The following is a 21,681-nucleotide window of genomic DNA, read 5'->3' as shown; positions in this document are numbered from 1 at the left end:
CCTCTTCCCTAAACCTAATCATTTCCTTTTTCTAGCCCTAACCCTAACCTCTAACCTTAACCCTAACCCCAACTCCAACCCTGACCCTAACACTAACCCTAACTCTAACCCTAACTCTAACCCTAACCCTAACTCTAACCCCAACCCCAACCCCAATCCTAACACTAACCCTAACCTCTAACCCTAACCCTAACCTCTAACCCTAACCCTAACCCACAACCCTAACCCTAACCCCAACCCTAACCCCGACTCCAACCCCAACCCCAATCCTAACACTAACACTAACTCTAACCCCAACCCCAACCCTAACCCTAACCCCAACCCTAACCCCGACTCCAACCCCAACCCCAATCCTAACCCTAAGCCTAACCCTAACACTAACACTAACCCTAACCCTAACCCTAACCCTAATTGTGATTAAATATGTCAACCGTTTGACAGGCCTAGTCCTAATCACTTTGAAATCCATCCATTCATTTTGGGTTACCCAACCCTAACCCTAACCCTAACCTTAACCCTAACTCTAAACCTAACCCTAACCCTAACCCTAACCCTAACCTTAAAACTAGCCCTAACCCTAACCCTTAGCCCTAACCCTAAACAACTATTTTGCTTTATGCCTATCCCTAACCTTAACCTTAAACCTAACCCTAACCCCAACCCCAACCCTAACCTTAACCCTAACCCCAACTCCAACCCCAACCCCAACCCGGGGGGCTTAAACGAGGTGTGAGTGTGAGCCGGGTCGATGGACCACAAACATTCCCCTTTTTCTTCCCCTTTTTATTTTCCTTATATCCCCCCACATCCCCTCTTCCCTAAACCTAATCATTTCCTTTTTCTAGCCCTAACCCTAACCTCTAACCTTAACCCTAACCCCAACTCCAACCCCAACCCCAACCCTGACCCTAACCCTAACCCTAACCTCTAACCCTAACCCTAACCCACAACCCTAACCCTAACCCCAACCCTAACCCCGACTCCAACCCCAACCCCAATCCTAACACTAACACTAACTCTAACCCCAACCCCAACCCTAACCCTAACCCCAACCCTAACCCCGACTCCAACCCCAACCCCAATCCTAACCCTAAGCCTAACCCTAACACTAACACTAACCCTAACCCTAACCCTAACCCTAATTGTGATTAAATATGTCAACCGTTTGACAGGCCTAGTCCTTATCACTTTGAAATCCATCCATTCATTTTGGGTTACCCAACCCTAACCCTAACCCTAACCTTAACCCTAACTCTAAACCTAACCCTAACCCTAACCCTAACCTTAAAACTAGCCCTAACCCTAACCCTTAGCCCTAACCCTAAACAACTATTTTGCTTTATGCCTATCCCTAACCTTAACCTTAAACCTAACCCTAACCCCAACCCCAACCCTAACCTTAACCCTAACCCCAACTCCAACCCCAACCCCAACCCGGGGGGCTTAAACGAGGTGTGAGTGTGAGCCGGGTCGATGGACCACAAACATTCCCCTTTTTCTTCCCCTTTTTATTTTCCTTATATCCCCCCACATCCCCTCTTCCCTAAACCTAATCATTTCCTTTTTCTAGCCCTAACCCTAACCTCTAACCTTAACCCTAACCCCAACTCCAACCCCAACCCCAACCCTGACCCTAACACTAACCCTAACTCTAACCCTAACTCTAACCCTAACTCTAACCCTAACCCTAAATCTAACCCCAACCCCAACCCCAATCCTAACACTAACCCTAACTCTAACCCCAACCCCAACCCCAACCCTAACCCTAACCCCAACCCTAACCCCGACTCCAACCCCAACCCCAATCCTAACCCTAACCCTAACCCTAACACTAACCCTAACCCTAACCCTAACCCTAATTGTGATTAAATATGTCAACCGTTTGACAGGCCTAGTCCTAATCACTTTGAAATCCATCCATTCATTTTGGGTTACCCAACCCTAACCCTAACCCTAACCTTAACCCTAACTCTAAACCTAACCCTAACCCTAACCCTAACCTTAACACTAGCCCTAACCCTAACCCTTAGCCCTAACCCTAAACAACTATTTTGCTTTATGCCTATCCCTAACCTTAACCTTAAACCTAACCCTAACCCCAACCCCAACCCTAACCTTAACCCTAACCCCAACTCCAACCCCAACCCCAACCCGGGGGGCTTAAACGAGGTGTGAGTGTGAGCCGGGTCGATGGACCACAAACATTCCCCTTTCTTCTTCCCCTTTTTATTTTCCTTATATCCCCCCACATCCCCTCTTCCCTAAACCTAATCATTTCCTTTTTCTAGCCCTAACCCTAACCTCTAACCTTAACCCTAACCCCAACTCCAACCCCAACCCCAACCCTGACCCTAACACTAACCCTAACTCTAACCCTAACTCTAACCCTAACCCTATTTCTAACCCCAACCCCAACCCCAATCCTAACACTAACCCTAACCTCTAACCCTAACCCTAACCTCTAACCCTAACCCTAACCCACAACCCTAACCCTAACCCCAACCCTAACCCCGACTCCAACCCCAACCCCAATCCTAACACTAACACTAACTCTAACCCCAACCCCAACCCCAACCCTAACCCTAACCCCAACCCTAACCCCGACTCCAACCCCAACCCCAATCCTAACCCTAAGCCTAACCCTAACACTAACACTAACCCTAACCCTAACCCTAACCCTAATTGTGATTAAATATGTCAACCGTTTGACAGGCCTAGTCCTAATCACTTTGAAATCCATCCATTCATTTTGGGTTACCCAACCCTAACCCTAACCCTAACCCTAACCTTAACCTTAACCCTAACTCTAAACCTAACCCTAACCCTAACCCTAACCTTAAAACTAGCCCTAACCCTAACCCTTAGCCCTAACCCTAAACAACTATTTTGCTTTATGCCTATCCCTAACCTTAACCTTAAACCTAACCCTAACCCCAACCCCAACCCTAACCTTAACCCTAACCCCAACTCCAACCCCAACCCCAACCCGGGGGGCTTAAACGAGGTGTGAGTGTGAGCCGGGTCGATGGACCACAAACATTCCCCTTTTTTCTTCCCCTTTTTATTTTCCTTATATCCCCCCACATCCCCTCTTCCCTAAACCTAATCATTTCCTTTTTCTAGCCCTAACCCTAACCTCTAACCTTAACCCTAACCCCAACTCCAACCCCAACCCCAACCCTGACTCTAACATTAACCCTAACTCTAACCCTAACCCTAACTCTAACCCCAACCCCAACCCCAATCCTAACACTAACCCTAACTCTAACCCCAACCCCAACCCCAACCCTAACCCCAACCCTAACCCCGACTCCAACCCCAACCCCAATCCTAACCCTAACCCTAACACTAACCCTAACCCTAATTGTGATTAAATATGTCAACCGTTTGACAGGCCTAGTCCTAATCACTTTGAAATCCATCCATTCATTTTGGGTTACCCAACCCTAACCCTAACCCTAACCTTAACCCTAACTCTAAACCTAACCCTAACCCTAACCCTAACCTTAACACTAGCCCTAACCCTAACCCTTAGCCCTAACCCTAAACAACTATTTTGCTTTATGCCTATCCCTAACCTTAACCTTAAACCTAACCCTAACCCCAACCCCAACCCTAACCCGGGGGGCTTAAACGAGGTGTGAGTGTGAGCCGGGTCGATGGACCACAAACATTCCCCTTTTTTCTTCCCCTTTTTATTTTCCTTATATCCCCCCACATCCCCTCTTCCCTAAACCTAATCATTTCCTTTTTCTAGCCCTAACCCTAACCTCTAACCTTAACCCTAACCCCAACTCCAACACCAACCCCAACCCTGACCCTAACACTAACCCTAACTCTAACCCTAACTCTAACCCTAACCCTAACTCTAACCCCAACCCCAATCCCAATCCTAACACTAACCCTAACTCTAACCCCAACCCCAACCCCAACCCTAACCCTAACCCCAACCCTAACCCCGACTCCAACCCCAACCCCAATCCTAACCCTAACCCTAACACTAACCCTAACCCTAATTGTGATTAAATATGTCAACCGTTTGACAGGCCTAGTCCTAATCACTTTGAAATCCATCCATTCATTTTGGGTTACCCAACCCTAACCCTAACCCTAACCTTAACCCTAACTCTAAACCTAACCCTAACCCTAACCTTAACACTAGCCCTAACCCTAACCCTTAGCCCTAACCCTAAACAACTATTTTGCTTTATGCCTATCCCTAACCTTAACCTTAAACCTAACCCTAACCCCAACCCCAACCCTAACCTTAACCCTAACCCCAACTCCAACCCCAACCCCAACCCGGGGGGCTTAAACGAGGTGTGAGTGTGAGCCGGGTCGATGGACCGCAAACATTCCCCTTTTTTCTTCCCCTTTTTATTTTCCTTATATCCCCCCACATCCCCTCTTCCCTAAACCTAATCATTTCCTTTTTCTAGCCCTAACCCTAACCTCTAACCTTAAACCTAACCCCAACTCCAACCCCAACCCCAACCCTGACCCTAACACTAACCCTAACTCTAACCCTAACCCTAACTCTAACCCCAACCCCAACCCCAATCCTAACACTAACCCTAACCCCAACCCCAACCCCAACCCTAACCCTAACCCCAACCCTAACCCCGACTCCAACCCCAACCCCAATCCTAACCCTAACCCTAACACTAACCCTAACTCTAACCCTAACCCTAACGCTAACCCCAACCCCAACCCCAATCCTAACACTAACCCTAACTCTAACCCCAACCCCAACCCTAACCCTAACCCCAACCCTAACCCCGACTCCAACCCCAACCCCAATCCTAACCCTAACCCTAACCCTAACACTAACCCTAACCCTAATTGTGATTAAATATGTCAACCGTTTGACAGGCCTAGTCCTAATCACTTTGAAATCCATCCATTCATTTTGGGTTACCCAACCCTAACCCTAACCCTAACCTTAACCCTAACTCTAAACCTAACCTTAACCCTAACCCTAACCCTAACCTTAACACTAGCCCTAACCCTAACCCTTAGCCCTAACCCTAAACAACTATTTTGCTTTATGCCTATCCCTAACCTTAACCTTAAACCTAACCCTAACCCTAACCCCAACCCCAACCCCAACCTGGGGTGCCTAAACGAGGTGTGAGTGTGAGCCGGGTGGATTGTCGATGGACCGCACACATTCCCCTTTTTTCTTCCCCTTTTTATTTTCCTTATACCCCCCCCCACCCACCCCTCTTCCCTAAACCTAACCATTTCCTTTTTCTAGCCCTAACCCTAACTCACAACCCTAACCCTAACCCCAACCCTAACCCCGACTCCAACCACAACCCCAATCCTAACCCTAACCCTAACACTAACCCTAACTCTAACCCAAACCTTAACCCTAACCCCAACCCTAACCCCGACTCCAACCCCAACCCTAACCCTAACCCTAACACTAACCCTAACCCTAACCCTAACCCTAATTGTGATTAAATATGTCAACCGTTTGACAGGCCTAGTCCTAATCACTTTGAAATCCCTAACCCTAACCCTAACCTCTAACCCTAACCCTAACCCACAACCCCAACCCTAACCCCGACTCCAACCCCAACCCCAATCCTAACCCTAACCCTAACACTAACCCTAACTCTAACTCTAACCCTAACTCTAACCCCAACCCCAACCCCAACCCTAACACGCTTGTTCTTCTCAGGGTAGTGGGGTTGGGGGGTTGGAACCTATCCCAGCTGCACTCGATCGGAAGGCGTGGTACACCCTGGACAAGTCACCACCTCACGGCAACACGGATGGACAGACAAGCCTTAAATCGTTCTAAATCGTGTGAGATTGGGTCAGTGTCTCTTGAGTCCCAGGTGACCGAACTGGTAGATTGCTGGTTTGACTCCAGAGTCTGCTAAATCCTGTCAAGGTGTCCTTGAGAAAGACTTTGAGTGCCTAGTTGTTCATGATGCTGATGGCGCATCTTGGGACACATTAAAAGGGCTTTGAGTACCCTGAAGTTAGAAGAGTAGCATATAAGAGCAGCACATTTATCTCAGCAATTCAATTAGACAGATTTGATTAGAACTTTTCTTGTGGACATCATCTCTTTCAAACTTTTAGTCCGTCATTTGCATAAGCCCAGTGCATCAATGCAGGGTTTTTTTTATCTCCCACGCAGTTCCCTTTTAACAAAGTCCGACCTTTTCACCAGCGACGGCTTGGCCAACTTGTTTTTTTTGGACCACTGCAGCATGACCGAATCTAATTAAATGCCATTCAAAATCCATTTCTTTCTTGATCATTGTTTAATTAGATGTAAATTGAAGCCGCGATATAACCTTGCCTCGCACTGCCTATCGATATATTGATTGTTGGGCAGCGATGCAAAGTTTGCAGGGAGTGGAGAGTGGGAGGAAGGCAGAATGACAAAGGCAAACAGGGGATGGGGGCAGAGAGGGGGAAGCGATGGAGATAACTTCAGAGGAAACGATCATCTTACTTTGCATGCACAGTGAAAAGGCCTTGCAATCAAAGTACCTTCAGAGGAGCGTTCCGGGCTTCTGGGAATTCTCTTTCATCTAGCCGCTCCCAGCGCTGCATAAACTGCTGCACAATGGGGTTCTCGGGGTTGACTATCTGAAACCCTGAAATGTTGGCTCCTCCGGCAAAGACTTTGTCCAAACTTACATTAGAAAATCCCTGAGACGAGACAGAGGGGGAAATGGGGTTAGAGAAAACTTGTGTAACTCGCATTTCTTTGAGGTTTTTTTTTTTTTTTTTTAATAAAGCCTGAGGCGAAACACTACAAAAAATATTAGCTGTATTTTGGCAGTAAGCAACGTGCATTTTATTAAGAACATCATGCTGCAGGCTGGGTGACAGCAACATGTGTTTGCTATTACCTTCGAGCAAATGTTTCCCTTTAAAGTTTGCGGTGCAACCTAAAGTCAGATAAACAACTTCCCGGTAAACACTTAACTTAATGGTATGTGTTAGAATTTTTTAAATGAGATTTAATTAATTTGCTTCTCATGCACCTCTATAAATCACTTAACTATTTAGTTATCAGAATTGTATTCATTGGTTGGTAACACTTTAGTATGGGGAACATATTCACCATCAATTAGTTGCTTATTAACATGCAAATTAGTAACATCCATCCATCCATCCATCTTCTTCCGCTTATCCGAGGTCGGGTCGCGGGGGCAGCAGCCTAAGCAGGGAAGCCCAGACTTCCCTCTCCCCAGCCACTTCGTCCAGCTCCTCCCGGGGGATCCCCAGGCGTTCCCAGGCCAGCCGGGAGACATAGTCTTCCCAACGTGTCCTGGGTCTTCCCCGTGGCCTCCTACCGGTCGGACGTGCCCTAAACACCTCCCGAGGGAGGCGATCGGGTGGCATCCTGACCAGATGCCCGAACCACCTCATCTGGCTCCTCTCGATGTGGAGGAGCAGCGGCTTTACTTTGAGCTCCCCCCGGATGACAGAGCTTCTCACCCTATCTCTAAGGGAGAGCCCCGCCACCCGGCGGAGGAAACTCATTTCGGCCGCTTGTACCCGTGATCTTGTCCTTTCGGTCATAACCCAAAGCTCATGACCATAGGTGAGGATGGGAACGTAGATCGACCGGTAAATTGAGAGCTTTGCCTTCCGGCTCAGCTCCTTCTTCACCACAACGGATCGATACAGCGTCCGCATTACTGAAGATGCCGCACCGATCCGCCTGTCGATCTCACGATCCACTCTTCCCTCACTCGTGAACAAGACTCCGAGGTACTTGAACTCCTCCACTTGGGGCAGGGTCTCTTCCCCAACCCGAAGATGGCATTCCACCCTTTTCCGGGCGAGAACCATGGACTCGGACTTGGAGGTGCTGATTCTCATCCCAGTCGCTTCACACTCGGCTGCGAACCGATCCAGCGAGAGCTAAAGATCCTGGCCAGATGAAGCCATCGGGACCACATCATCTGCAAAAAGCAGAGACCTAATCCTGCAGCCACCAAACCGGATCCCCTCAACGCCTTGACTGCGCCTAGAAATTCTGTCCATAAAAGTTATTAACAGAATCGGTGACAAAGGGCAGCCTTGGCGGAGTCCAACCCTCACTGGAAACGTGTCCGACTTACTGCCGGCAATGCGGACCAAGCTCTGACACTGATCATACAGGGTATGATCAGATACCCCATACTCTCTGAGCACTCCCCACAGGACTTCCCGAGGGACACGGTCGAATGCCTTCTCCAAGTCCACAAAGCACATGTAGACTGGTTGGGCAAACTCCCATGCACCCTCAAGAACCCTGCCGAGAGTATAAAGCTGGTCCACAGTTCCACGACCAGGACGAAAACCACACTGTTCCTCCTGAATCCGAGGTTTGACTATCCGGCGTAGCCTCCTCTCCAGTACACCTGAATAGACCTTACCGGGAAGGCTGAGGAGTGTGATCCCACGATAGTTAGAACACACCCTCCGGTTCCCCTTCTTAAATTAGTAACATATTGGCTCTTAATTAGCCATTAACTAAGAATCTTCCCTCATTAACCTCAGAATTATTGCTTATTAGTAACCTTAACCCTAACCCTAACCCTTATATGTTCCAAATAACTCTAAATTACCGTATTTTTCGGACTATAAGTCGCAGATTTTTTCATAGCTTGCGACTTATATATGTTTTTTTCCTTTTTTATTATGCATTTTTGGGCAGGTGCGACTTATACTCCGGTGCGACTTATACTCCGAAAAATACGGTAAGTCTTTGTTACTTTAATAAGCAACTAATTAATGGTGAATATGTTCCCCATACTAAATTGTTACCCATTGTTTCTTTATGTGTTTCATCATTGATTAGTAACTCCTATTTATTTATTTACTCATGTATGTATTTATTTACTGTTGTATTACAATTTGAGCACAAACAAATGTGTGCTATGATACGAAAAGGGGGAAGGATTAAATAACCTCTGCTTCCTCCTACCCCCGTTCGGACATGTTGTAATGAGAAACTGAACATATAGATAGAATAGAATATAATATAATATGTGATGTATCATATTGTAACTGTGTGCATGTTCGAAATAAACCAGGGGTGTCAAACGTACAGCCCGATCAGTCCCGCGAACAGGTGTTATCCGGCCCGCGGGATGAGTTTGCTAAGTGTAAAAATAAGCCGAAATTTTTGAATGAAAGAAACTGCTGTTCTAAATGTGTCCACTAGATGTCGCAATAGCAATTATTTGTATCTCTGTAGATGATGTAAAAAAAATAAACCGCATGATGTTAGTGCACCAGTCGAGGAAAATGAGCAAACTACATAAATAACATCCTGTAATTAATCTTAACTACATTAGGGCGGAAGGTGGGGTACACCCTGGACAAGTCGCCACCTCATCACAGGGCCAACAAAGATAGACGGATAACATTCACACTCACATTCACACACTAGGGCCAATTTTAGTATTGACAATCAACCTGTATATATATATATATATATATATATATATATATATATATATACTTCTACAGAATGGACATACCAGAACACCACACCTTACTGGACAGAAGCATCACCAAATCATACAAAAAAGCGCAACCCAACACCTTACAGAACATCCACCTGGAAAATAAAAGGATCGCGGCTGAACTGGACATTGAGGACAGGGTGGACGCCACAGCCAACAAGGAAGCCTTCATCACATTGAAGGACCACAAACCCAACTTCGCAAATAACCCAACATGCCGACTAATAAACCCAACTAAATCTGAAATAGGAAAAATCAGCAAAATAATCCTGGACAGAGTCAACACAAAAATCAAGGACAAAACACCACCCAACCAATGGAGAAATACAGCAGCAGTAATCAAATGGTTCAACAACATCCAAGACAAACAACAGCACAACTTTATCTCCTTTGATATCGAGGAATTTTACCCTTCCATCACGCAAGACCTACTGACCCAAGCACTAGACTTCGCCTCAGACTACGACTCAATCACAGGCAACGAAAGAAACATCATCATCCACGCAAAAAACTCCATTCTCATCCACAACAGTACACCATGGCAAAAAAAGAACAATGCAACATTTGACGTCACTATGGGAAGTTTTGACGGAGCAGAAACGTGTGAACTCGTTGGGAGTTTCCTCCTCTCCCAGCTCGCTAGCCTCAATCTGAACCTTGGTATTTACCGTGATGACGGACTGGCAGTGTGCCGCGCCTCGCCAAGGAGCAGCGAGAATACCAAGAAGCGCATATGCCAAATTTTCAAAGAGAACGGCCTACGGATCACGATTGAAGCCAACAAGCAAACCGTCAACTTCCTTGACGTCACTTTCAACCTGAGAAATAACAGCTACCAACCATTCACGAAACCCAACACAACACTCCAATACGTGCACCATGACAGCAACCACCCACCCACCACCACGAAAAGAAAACCTACCGGAATCAATAAAAGGCTATCGATGCTGTCATCTAGCAAAGCTGAATTTGACCAAGCAACCCCCCCGTACCAAAAAGCCCTTGATGAAAGCGGATACAATTTCACCCTCACCTATGAACCCACGCCAGGAAACCAGCCAAAAAAGAACAGAAAACGAAACGGCATCATCTGGTACAACCCCCCATACAGCAAAAACGTCTCAACGAACATTGGACACAAATTCCTCAATCTAATTGACAAACACTTTCCCAAAGACAACAACCTAAGAAAAGTATTCAACAAGAACAACATTAAATTGAGCTACAGCTGCATGAACAATATACGACAAATCATCTCAAACCACAACAAAACAATTGCAAATGAGCCGTCGACCCCCAGTCAGAGCGACTCCAAAACCAACAAAGCATGTAACTGTCGAAAGAAACCTGATTGCCCCCTCAACGGGGGGTGCTTACAAACATCAGTTGTCTACCAATCTAAGGTAATACGCAAGGACATTAACACATCCGACACATATGTAGGATTAACCGAGGGTGAATTCAAAACCAGATGGAACAATCACAAGGCTTCTTTCAGGAACAAAAACCTGCGAAATACCACAGAACTCAGCAAACACATTTGGGACCTCAAAGACAATAATGTTGAATATTCAATAACATGGCAAATTCTTGCATCCAGCACACCTTACAATAGTGGTAATAAAAGATGCAACCTATGCTTGAAAGAGAAACTGTTTATTATTTACCGTCCAGACCTGTCATCCCTCAACAAGCGCAGCGAAATTGTAACAACATGCCGCCATAGACGGAAACACCTCCTAGGTAACACATGAGCCAATCACCACGCCCCTAGGCCAGCCTGTACCCACCCACTCTGTGCCCTATATAAACCATGGTATGCGAATGCTCCCATTAAAATCTCCTGACGATTGAGGGTACCCCCCCTCATGAAACAGGCCTGTAGAGATGAAATAGTCTTGTGATTTTTTTTCCCACACATACATATATATATATATATATATATATATATATATATATATATATATATATATATATATATATACACATTAACAATATATTTTTTTACATAAGCTGTAAAAAAAATATAAAAATTTTACTTTGAAAACTGGCAGCTCAGTCACCAAAATTTTACAGTAAAAGCAGTGTTTTGTTTTTTTACTGCATATAAAAAAATGTAATACATGGAAAAACAATACCACTGTTTTAGCGTTATTATGGATGCCAATTTTTTTTTTACTGTAAAATGTTGTTGTTTTAATGTTCTTTTTGTTTGTTTTTTAATGTTTTAGTGTCTTACTGTATATGGAATAAAACAGTACCAAAGTGGATTTTACGGTAAAAAACTCAGTCGGCGGAATTTAACCGTAACATCTAATGTCAATTTTACAGACTCCAATTGGATTATTTGTTTTTCATTTCATTCCATTTTTATTTATCTCCTTCATTGATGCACATCTTTGATCGATAGACAATTATACCACAATTATTACATTTTACATTTACACACCAATGCCTGAGAAGGAGCAGGATGAAGAAAAATCTTATATTTTCTTGCCCCCTTCGACATAATACGTAGTCTTACTTAATAACATCATATAAACCAACTATTACATCTAAATATAACAAAAACAAACACAAAAACACAAGTGCAAAACTTCATGAAGTACAAACCGAACAAAAAAACCCAAAATAAAAAATAATATACACCTCACGGTATGATACAAAACAAATGCAAAAAATAAGTAAAATAATAAATATAAAGCAAAATGTAAAAACTGTCTTTATATATTTTTTTCATAAATCAATATATTTTTACAATATTTTATCTCATTGTAAAGAGAATTCCATAGTTTAACCCCCCAAGTTGTCCTTGAAATCGCAAGTCAAGCAGATATTTAAATACAGTATTAAATTATTTTAACACAACAATTTGATTTTGATATTATTTTTTTATCTTGATGGATTGAAAATTAACACCAATGAGTTGACTGATGAACATTATCACACAATTTAAAGTATAAATAACGACAAAAACAGATGGAATACTATTAAACGCAACATGTAAGTGTAAAAAACAACAACAACATAATGATTTGTACATTTTCAGAATGTTTTTGTTCTATTTTTAAACAAAGAAAATAATCTGAAGTTGTCTTTATTTTTAACTTATCGTGCCGTGATTTTACCAGTCCGGCCGACTTGGGAGTAGATTTTTTCTCCATGTGGCCCCCCGATCTAAAATGAGTTTGACACCCCTGAAATAACAAACATAACCATCTCTAGTAACCATCTTGAAATCCTGCAGCCATAATTTGGTTTCCGAGTCAAAATGATGGTGTTTTTTGTGGTTGCAGAACTGAAAGTGTATACTGCATGGGAAAAGTAGTGTGGGATCACTAAAACATGTTCTCTTCCCTGAGTGAGTGGGCTGCAGGCAAATGGCCGTCCTCCACAGGCAATTGACAGTGTTTACTGCTAGTTTCTATCGCCGGAAGGGCTTTTATTTTTTTATTGAACATTCCCATTTATAAGGACATACACAACGGCCAGATTGCTATTGATACGCCATTGCAAAACAAAGTGTTTGGCCTTTTAATGTAAAAGTCGAATTAGTTTTGGGTGGATCCTGGTTCTACCTCCTGGAGCGTTGCAATTGTTACTTACAAGGTTAGACAGAATGTAGTGGTAGCCGCGGCTGTTCTTCCCTAGGGCCACCACCTATGGGGGAAAAAAAAAATACCAGTTTAGTCAGCCGTCCGTGAACTTTTCAGAAGCATTGGCATGAACGTGTGGAAATGAAGCAGCGTCCGGTGCTAAAAGTAAAGTTGAATCCCGCCGATGGAAGAAGTAAAGCGAAGTAGCAGGGAGCTTTAAAGGGGAACAATATCACAATTTCAGAAGGGTTAAAACCATTAAAAATCAGTTCCCAGTGGCTTATTATATTTTTCGAAGTTTTTTTCAAAATTTTACCCATCACGCAATATCCCTAAAAAAAGCTTCAAAGTGCCTGATTTGAACCACCCGTCCATTTTCCTGTGACGTCACATAGTGAAGCCAACACAAACAAACATGGCGGAAAGAACAGCAAGCTATAGCGACATTAGTGTTACGCCTTCGAGGCATTGTGATGCTGGAGGTCGTCTTTTCAAGATGCAGAGGGATGTCAGGAAGCGGCTTGCAGGTGAGAATAAATGATTTATTCTGATTGCAGAACAAAATGCTGCGCGGTGCACCACGGCACGGAAAACAAGAGGGTAGCAAAGATGCTAATATCAAATATGTAAACTATGAGCGAAACTAGGAGCGTAACTTGTTGCGTAGGAGCAAACAAAACCAACAGACCGAATGAGGCCAGCGCGTAAACTAAATAGCCCTCTGATTAGTGCCCGGGCAACAGGTGCGCGTCCGGGACACTAACCAGAGGCAGGTGACTATAATCTGCCGTCATGGCAACAGAAACAAACTCAAGAGGTGCTGAAAACACAAGTGACTTGAAAACAAAAACAAAAATATGATCCGGGCAGCGGATCATAACAATTAGCTCGGATTCAGCCTCGGATTTCAGCGGCTTAAGCGATTCAACAGATTACGAATGTATTGAAACGGATGGTTGTGGTGTGGAGGCAGGTAGCGAAAACGAAATTGAAGAAGAAACTGAAGCTATTGAGCCATATCGGTTTGAACCGTATGCAAGCGAAACCGACGAAAACGACACGACAGCCAGCGACACGGGAGAAAGCGAGGACGAATTCGGCGATCGCCTTCCAACCAACGATTGGTATGTGTTTGTTTGGCATTAAAGGAAACTAACAACTATGAACTAGGTTTACAGCATATGAAATACATTTGGCAACAACATGCACTTTGAGAGTGCAGACAGCCCAATTTTCATCAATTAATATACTTTGTATATCAGTGACGTGCGGTGAGGTTGATGGCTGGTGAGGCACTGACTTCATCACAGTCAGATTTACAAACATATGAACCCTAAAGAGTATCTTATTCACCATTTGATTGGCAGCAGTTAACGGGTTATGTTTAAAAGCTCATACCAGCATTCTTCCCTGCTTGGCACTCAGCATCAAGGGTTGGAATTGGGGATTAAATCACCAAAAATGATTCCCAGGCGCGGCGCCGCTGCTGCCCACTGCTCCCCTCACCTCCCAGGGGGTGAACCAGGGGATGGGTCAAATGCAGAGGACACATTTCATTACACCTAGTGTGTGTGTGACAATCATTGGTACTTTAACTTAACTTTAACTTTACACATACAAACTGTAGCACACAAAAAAGCACATTTAATTAAAAAAACGTTATTATGGTCTTACCTTTACTTAGAAATTAAGTCCATGCGCCGCAACTAAAGCCCTCACTTAAACTTTCCACGTGCAAGATTGAATCTATTTAAAAAAGTGTAACCGAGGGTTTATAAATGTCGCCTATACTGTATGAAACTACAAAATAACAAACACGGAGGCTCCAGTTTACACGAGGACCACTTTATTTACGTTCTTTCAAAAACCTCCGCAATGTGACATCACTTCCGCTCTTAGCGCCTTCAAAATAAGAGCTCAAGGCATATACTGTATAACAGCGCATAACAGGAACTTAACATCACAAAGAGGAAAGCCCATGAAAATAGGTTACAAAAGTTATTTAATAAGAAGCCAAAAAGTGCAAAAACAATAATGTTCGTATTGGAGGAGTTGTGAATTAGGTACACCTGCAGTCTGCAGGTGTATCTAATGTTGTGTCCCTGCAGTCATTCACAACTCCTCCAACACCAACATTATTGTTTTTGCACTTTTTGGCTTCTTATGAAAAATTTTTTTTTAAATAGATTCAATCTTGCACGTGGAAAGTTTAACTGTGGGCTTTAGTTGATATAACAATTCTACGGCGGGGGTGCAGGAGGCGAGTCTCAGCCAGTGCGTCTTTTGCAGCCGTTTTATGATTGCTCAGCACAAGAAATACTTTACACACATACAGTTGTTGACAAAATACACTGTACATTATATACCTCAGCTAACTAAACTATGGAAATGTATAATATAATTCATATAGCAATACAGTCTCACTGCACAGCAGGCCAGCAGTTAGCCGAGTCATTGCGCAATCCATGTTGCGGCACTGAGTGACGTGCCTCAACTGGCTGCTGTTCACCGCACCGTCTCTTCTCAGTATTTGAACGGCAAATGTTAAAATTCAGCGATTTTGAATAAAAATAATCTAAAACTGGTGAAGTTAAATGGAAAATAACTTTATAGTATAATCACTGGATACATATAACAATTTAATAATTTTTTTTTCTTTTTACATTTTTTTTTTTTCCATGATGGCAGGTGAGGCCCCGCCTCACCTGCCTCTAGTGACTGCACGTCACTGCTGTAGACATACCCTCATGTCAGCAGGCCAGGGAAGCTAGGGTCGATATTCTTCTCTTGATCATCTTCGGTGGCATAAGGGACGGTGTGAGCCAAGACATCCAGGGGGTTTAGCTCGCTCGTCTGCGGGAACAAACTGCCGCCATTGCTTGCCGTGCTACCGAGGCCCTTTGTCCCTGAATTGCTCACACACTCCGGCAGATTCAATGGGGGTCTGGCGGCAGATTTCTTTGACTTTATCGTTGGAAATGCATCTGCTTTGAGTGTCGCAGGATATCCACACATTCTTGCCATCTCTGTCGTAGCATAGCTTTCGTCGGTAAAGTGTGCGGAACAAACGTCCAATTTCTTGCCACTTTCGCATCTTTGGGCCACTGGTGCAACTTGAATCCGTCCCTGTTCGTGTTGTTACACCCTCCGACAACACACCGACGAGGCATGATGTCTCCAAGGTACGGAAAACAGTCGAAAAAACGGAAAATAACCGAGCTGATTTGACTCGGTGTTTGAGAAAACGTAGTGACGTCATTGCTCCGAGAGCGAATATTAGAAAGGCGTTTAATTCGCCAAAATTCACCCATTTAGAGTTCGGAAATCGGTTAAAAAAATATATGGTCTTTTTTCTGCAACATCAAGGTATATATTGACGCTTACATAGGTCTGGTGATAATGTTCCCCTTTAAATGAGGCGCTCCTGAAAACAGGGGAGACTCATGCACAGCATCCTTGAACGCTCGACTCACTTTGAAGTCACTGTGCGAGGAGTCACAATGGACATAAAGGAGAAATAAGAGGGGAGGGAAAAATGTTGACATTTTTAAAGCAATTTACAGTGAGACAGTGAGATGCGCGCCGTGGATGTCGCTCTGCTTTGAAAATATCACACCTTTGCAGCATAAAAGCGTGTCTCAACCCACGCAGCCTGTCTGAAAATAGTAAGTGCGGTTCTAAGCCCTTCCATTGCCATGCTACCAAATCACACCGCTCTTATCCTACATTTTCCTCCTACGGTTAATTGTTTTGTTGATCGGTCCGACAGTGAAACTTCATGTGGCTCTGCCCCTATTTGCAAAACATGCTGGGAATGGTATGATCATACCTTAGCTCGAATTCTGCATGGTACCATTTACTGCACAGGACTCTGGGCCCCATTCAGCAACCGTTCTAAAGAACAAATTTTGTTCTAAGGACATTTTTTGTATTCACCAATGTTTGCAACTGCAACCCTAAACTAACACCCTCCCCCTAAACCAGGGATCGGCAACCCAAAATGTTGAAAGAACCATATTGGACCAAAAATACAAAAACAAATCTGTCTGGAGCCGCAAAAAATTAAAAGCCATATTACATACAGATAGTGTGTCATGAGATATAAATTGAATTAAGAGGACTTAAAGGAAACTAAATGACCTCAAATATAGCTACAAATGAGGCATAAAGATGCAATATGTACATATAGCTAGCCTAAATAGCATGTTAGCATCGATTAGCTTGCAGTCATGCAGTGACCAAATATGTCTGATTAGCACTCCACACAAGTCAATAACATCAACAAAACTCACCTTTCATGCACAACGTTAAAAGTGTGGTGGACAAAATGAGACAGAAAAAGAAGTGGCATAAAACACGTCCTAGAAAGTCAGAGAAAGCTGTTATGTATGTTGTCTTCTCCCTGCCTTCTCTATTGGTTTTTTCAGTTTCATCCACAGTCTTTTGTCCCCAACGAGGCACACCTGCTGCTAATCATCTCCGGGTAGTATTTAAGCGCGTCCCCACCAGCTGGTCCCCGCCGGTTATTCTTCCTGAACTCTACTCTGACATGTGTTACCTTGACTCAGCTTCCCTGGTATGTTGCCTTCACATATTTCTGTTATATTGACCTTGTTGTGTTTTTGTTTTTCTAGCCACCTTGTTTTAGAGGACTAGTTTTTTGCCACGCTGTGTGCGTTCCTGACCTTGGTTCCGCCAACCTCTGAAAGAGACTCCTTTTGTTAGATTTTCCATGGTGTGCACTTTTTGCCCCATCATCCTTAGTTACCATTTTTTGGACTTATTAAATATTTTCATTTGTTATCGCTTCCCTTGCCTCCATTCTCCGCATCCCGGGGTCCACCCTTGAACTCTATCCTAACAGAAAGCTATACATGTAAACAAACTACGGTGAGTTCAAGGACCGCCAAAATTAGTAGGACAAAACGGCGCTCGCCAAATACTCGAATCAGTGAAGCATGTTTAATATAAAGAGTGTGCTTTGTAACAATTACGGAGGTTTGTGTCATGTTTGTCCTCCTACAGAAACCATATTAAAACAAAAAATAGATTTTTTTTTTCCCCTCATCTTTTTCCATTTTTCATACATTTTTTAAAAAGCTCCAGAGAGCCACTAGGGCGGCGCTAAAGAGCCGCATGCACCTCTAGAGCCGCGGGTTGCCGACCCCTGCCCTAAACTAACAACCCTAAACTAACACCCTCCCCCTTCCACATCCCACCTCCCCGGATTGTAAATAATCAAATGTAAATAATCAAATGTATATACCGTATTTTTCGGACTATAAGTCGCAGTTTTTTTCATAGTTTGGCCGGGCTCCAGTGCGATTTATATATGTTTTCTTTCTTCTTTATTATGCATTTTCGGCAGGTGCGACTTATACTCCGAAAAATACGATACTTGTTCTTATGCTTTCTGATCTCTCTATGTCCACTACTTGCTGTACATATCCTACCAAGTCAGACCTACACTGTTTCAATGTCCATTTCTCTAATAACGCAATTGTTGATGACCAAAGTGTTGATATCAACCAAACCTAACCCCCTCCACATCCCACACCCCGGATTGTAAATAATGCAAGTAATGTAAATAATTCAATGTATATACTCTGATGATTAACTTGTGTGATGACTGTATTATGATGATAGTATATATTTGTACCATGAATTGATTTAAGTGGACCCCGACTTAAAGGGGAACATTATCACCAGACCTATGTAAGCGTCAATATACAGGTAAAAGCCAGTAAATTAGAATATTTTGAAAAACTTGATTTACTTCAGTAATTGCATTCAAAAGGTGTAACTTGTACATTATATTTATTCATTGCACACAGACTGATGCATTCAAATGTTTATTTCATTTAATTTTGATGATTTGAAGTGGCAACAAATGAAAATCCAAAATTCCGTGTGTCACAAAATTAGAATATTACTTAAGGCTAATACAAAAAAGGGATTTTTAGAAATGTTGGCCAACTGAAAAGTATGAACATGAAAAATATGAGCATGTACAATACTCAATACTTGGTTGGAGCTCCTTTTGCCTCAATTACTGCGTTAATGCGGCGTGGCGTGGAGTCGATGAGTTTCTGGCACTGCTCAGGTGTTATGAGAGCCCAGGTTGCTCTGATAGTGGCCTTCAACTCTTCTGCGTTTTTGGGTCTGGCATTCTGCATCTTCCTTTTCACAATACCCCACAGATTTTCTATGGGGCTACGGTCAGGGGAGTTGGCGGGCCAATTTAGAACAGAAATACCATGGTCCGTAAACCAGGCACGGGTAGATTTTGCGCTGTGTGCAGGCGCCAAGTCCTGTTGGAACTTGAAATCTCCATCTCCATAGAGCAGGTCAGCAGCAGGAAGCATGAAGTGCTCTACAACTTGCTGGTAGACGGCTGCGTTGACCCTGGATCTCAGGAAACAGAGTGGACCGACACCAGCAGATGACATGGCACCCCAAACCATCACCCAACCATGCAAATTTTGCATTTCCTTTGGAAATCGAGGTCCCAGAGTCTGGAGGAAGACAGGAGAGGCACAGGATCCACGTTGCCTGAAGTCTACTGTAAAGTTTCCACCATCAGTGATGGTTTGGGGTGCCATGTCATCTGCTGGTGTCGGTCCACTCTGTTTCCTGAGATCCAGGGTCAACGCAGCCGTCTACCAGCAAGTTTTAGAGCACTTCATGCTTCCTGCTGCTGACCTGCTCTATGGAGATGGAGATTTCAAGTTCCAACAGGACTTGGCGCCTGCACACAGCGCAAAATCTACCCGTGCCTGGTTTACGGACCATGGTATTTCTGTTCTAAATTGGCCCGCCAACTCCCCTGACCTTAGCCCCATAGAAAATCTGTGGGGTATTGTGAAAAGGAAGATGCAGAATGCCAGACCCAAAAACGCAGAAGAGTTGAAGGCCACTATCAGAGCAACCTGGGCTCTCATAACACCTGAGCAGTGCCAGAAACTCATCGACTCCATGCCACGCCGCATTAACGCAGTAATTGAGGCAAAAGGAGCTCCAACCAAGTATTGAGTATTGTACATGCTCATATTTTTCATTTTCATACTTTTCAGTTGGCCAACATTTCTAAAAATCCCTTTTTTGTATTAGCCTTAAGTAATATTCTAATTTTGTGACACATGGAATTTTGGATTTTCATTTGTTGCCACTTCAAATCATCAAAATTAAATGAAATAAACATTTGAATGCATCAGTCTGTGTGCAATGAATAAATATAATGTACAAGTTACACCTTTTGAATGCAATTACTGAAATAAATCAAGTTTTTCAAAATATTCTAATTTACTGGCTTTTACCTGTATACCTTGATGTTGCAGAAAACAGACCATATATTTTTTTAACCGATTTCCGAACTCTAAATGGGTGAATTTTGGCGAATTAAACGCCTTTCTATTATTCGCTCTCGGAGCGATGACGTCACAACATGACGTCACACCGGGAAGCAATCCGCCATTTTCTCACTTTCGTCGGTGTGTTGTCGGAGGGTGTAACAACACGAACAGGGACGGATTCAAGTTGCACCAGTGGCCCAAAGATGCGAAAGTGGCAAGAAATTGAACGAAATTTGTTCAAAATACAAGGCTGTGGGGAAAGCCGACGAAAATGGTCAGTCGTTTGTTCCGCACTCTTTACCGACGAAAGCTATGCTACGACAGAGATGGCAAGAATGTGTGGATATCCTGCGACACTCAAAGCAGATGCATTCCCAACAATAAAGTCAAAGAAATCTGCCGCCAGACCCCCATTGAATCTCATACCTGCCAACTACTCCGGTTTTCCCGTAATTAGTACGGTTTTCATCAACCTATTCCGGGTTACGGTTGCAGTGATAAAAAATACGGTTTTTCATTAATTAAATTTTTTTTTTTTTTTTTTAAGTTTTATTCACGAAATCGCGTTACAACAATGACAACCGACACTGCTTCCCGTAACTTCCTATCGAGCCATTCCGAATGCCGTGCACGAGGCTATTTATAGCACCGCTGCCAAGCACGAGGCCATTGTTTCCAAACGAGCGAACGATCATGGAATCAGCCGGAGAAAAATCGCAAACGAGTCTTAAACCGAAAAGAAAACTGCAGTCATTCCGTGAAGAATATTCAAAAGCCTATCCGGGAATAATTATCCGTTCCAAAAAGGGTGAAAACTACGCGAATTGCACCTTGTGCAGACAAGATTTTTCGATCGGACACGGAGGAATTAGCGATGTAAAAGACCACGTTGGGACAAAAAAACACAAGTCTAATGCCGTTGCTAAATTTGGATTTTAGCCACAAAAAGGTAATGACACCAATGTTATCTATTGGAATTGTTTAGTACTGTTATACTGTTAAAAGTGTTTATACTATTTATGCTTTCAAGTCCAAGTTGAAGAAATCTTGTTAAATGTTGACAGCATAACTACCAAAATACAGAAGTATGTCCTTAATATTTTTGCAGTGCTATTTCTGTTGAAAAGTTCAAATGATTACATTAGAGATGTGATGTGCCACTTTTCAAGTGTCTGATGGCTTAAATTAATTTTCATATTTTGAATTCTTTTGAAAGGCTTACAAAAAAACTACATTTGAAAT

At 43.4% G+C, this 21,681-nt stretch overlaps 1 protein-coding gene across 6 annotated transcripts in view; it reads right to left on the bottom strand.

The window, feature by feature from the left end:
• The window catches only part of gria3b (glutamate receptor, ionotropic, AMPA 3b), a 456,144-nt gene that overhangs the window by 145,480 nt on the left and 288,983 nt on the right, over positions 1-21,681 (bottom strand). For all 6 annotated transcript variants that reach the window (XR_009811483.2, XM_061927997.2, XM_061927998.2 and 3 more), the window contains 2 exons: positions 13,098-13,151; positions 6,514-6,675 (listed from right to left, as the gene is read on the bottom strand). Coding sequence is in view for 5 of the 6 variants with exons in the window: in XM_061927997.2 (XP_061783981.1) it covers positions 6,514-6,675; positions 13,098-13,151 (216 nt within the window). In the remaining variant the exon portion in view is untranslated. The remainder of the gene's footprint in view (positions 1-6,513; positions 6,676-13,097; positions 13,152-21,681) is intronic.

This window comes from Nerophis lumbriciformis, linkage group LG35 (assembly GCF_033978685.3).
Source record: "Nerophis lumbriciformis linkage group LG35, RoL_Nlum_v2.1, whole genome shotgun sequence".
Lineage (NCBI taxonomy): Eukaryota > Metazoa > Chordata > Actinopteri > Syngnathiformes > Syngnathidae > Nerophis > Nerophis lumbriciformis.
The sequence above is the reverse complement of the archived record's forward strand: the minus strand, read 5'-3'. Positions and strand labels throughout refer to the sequence as shown.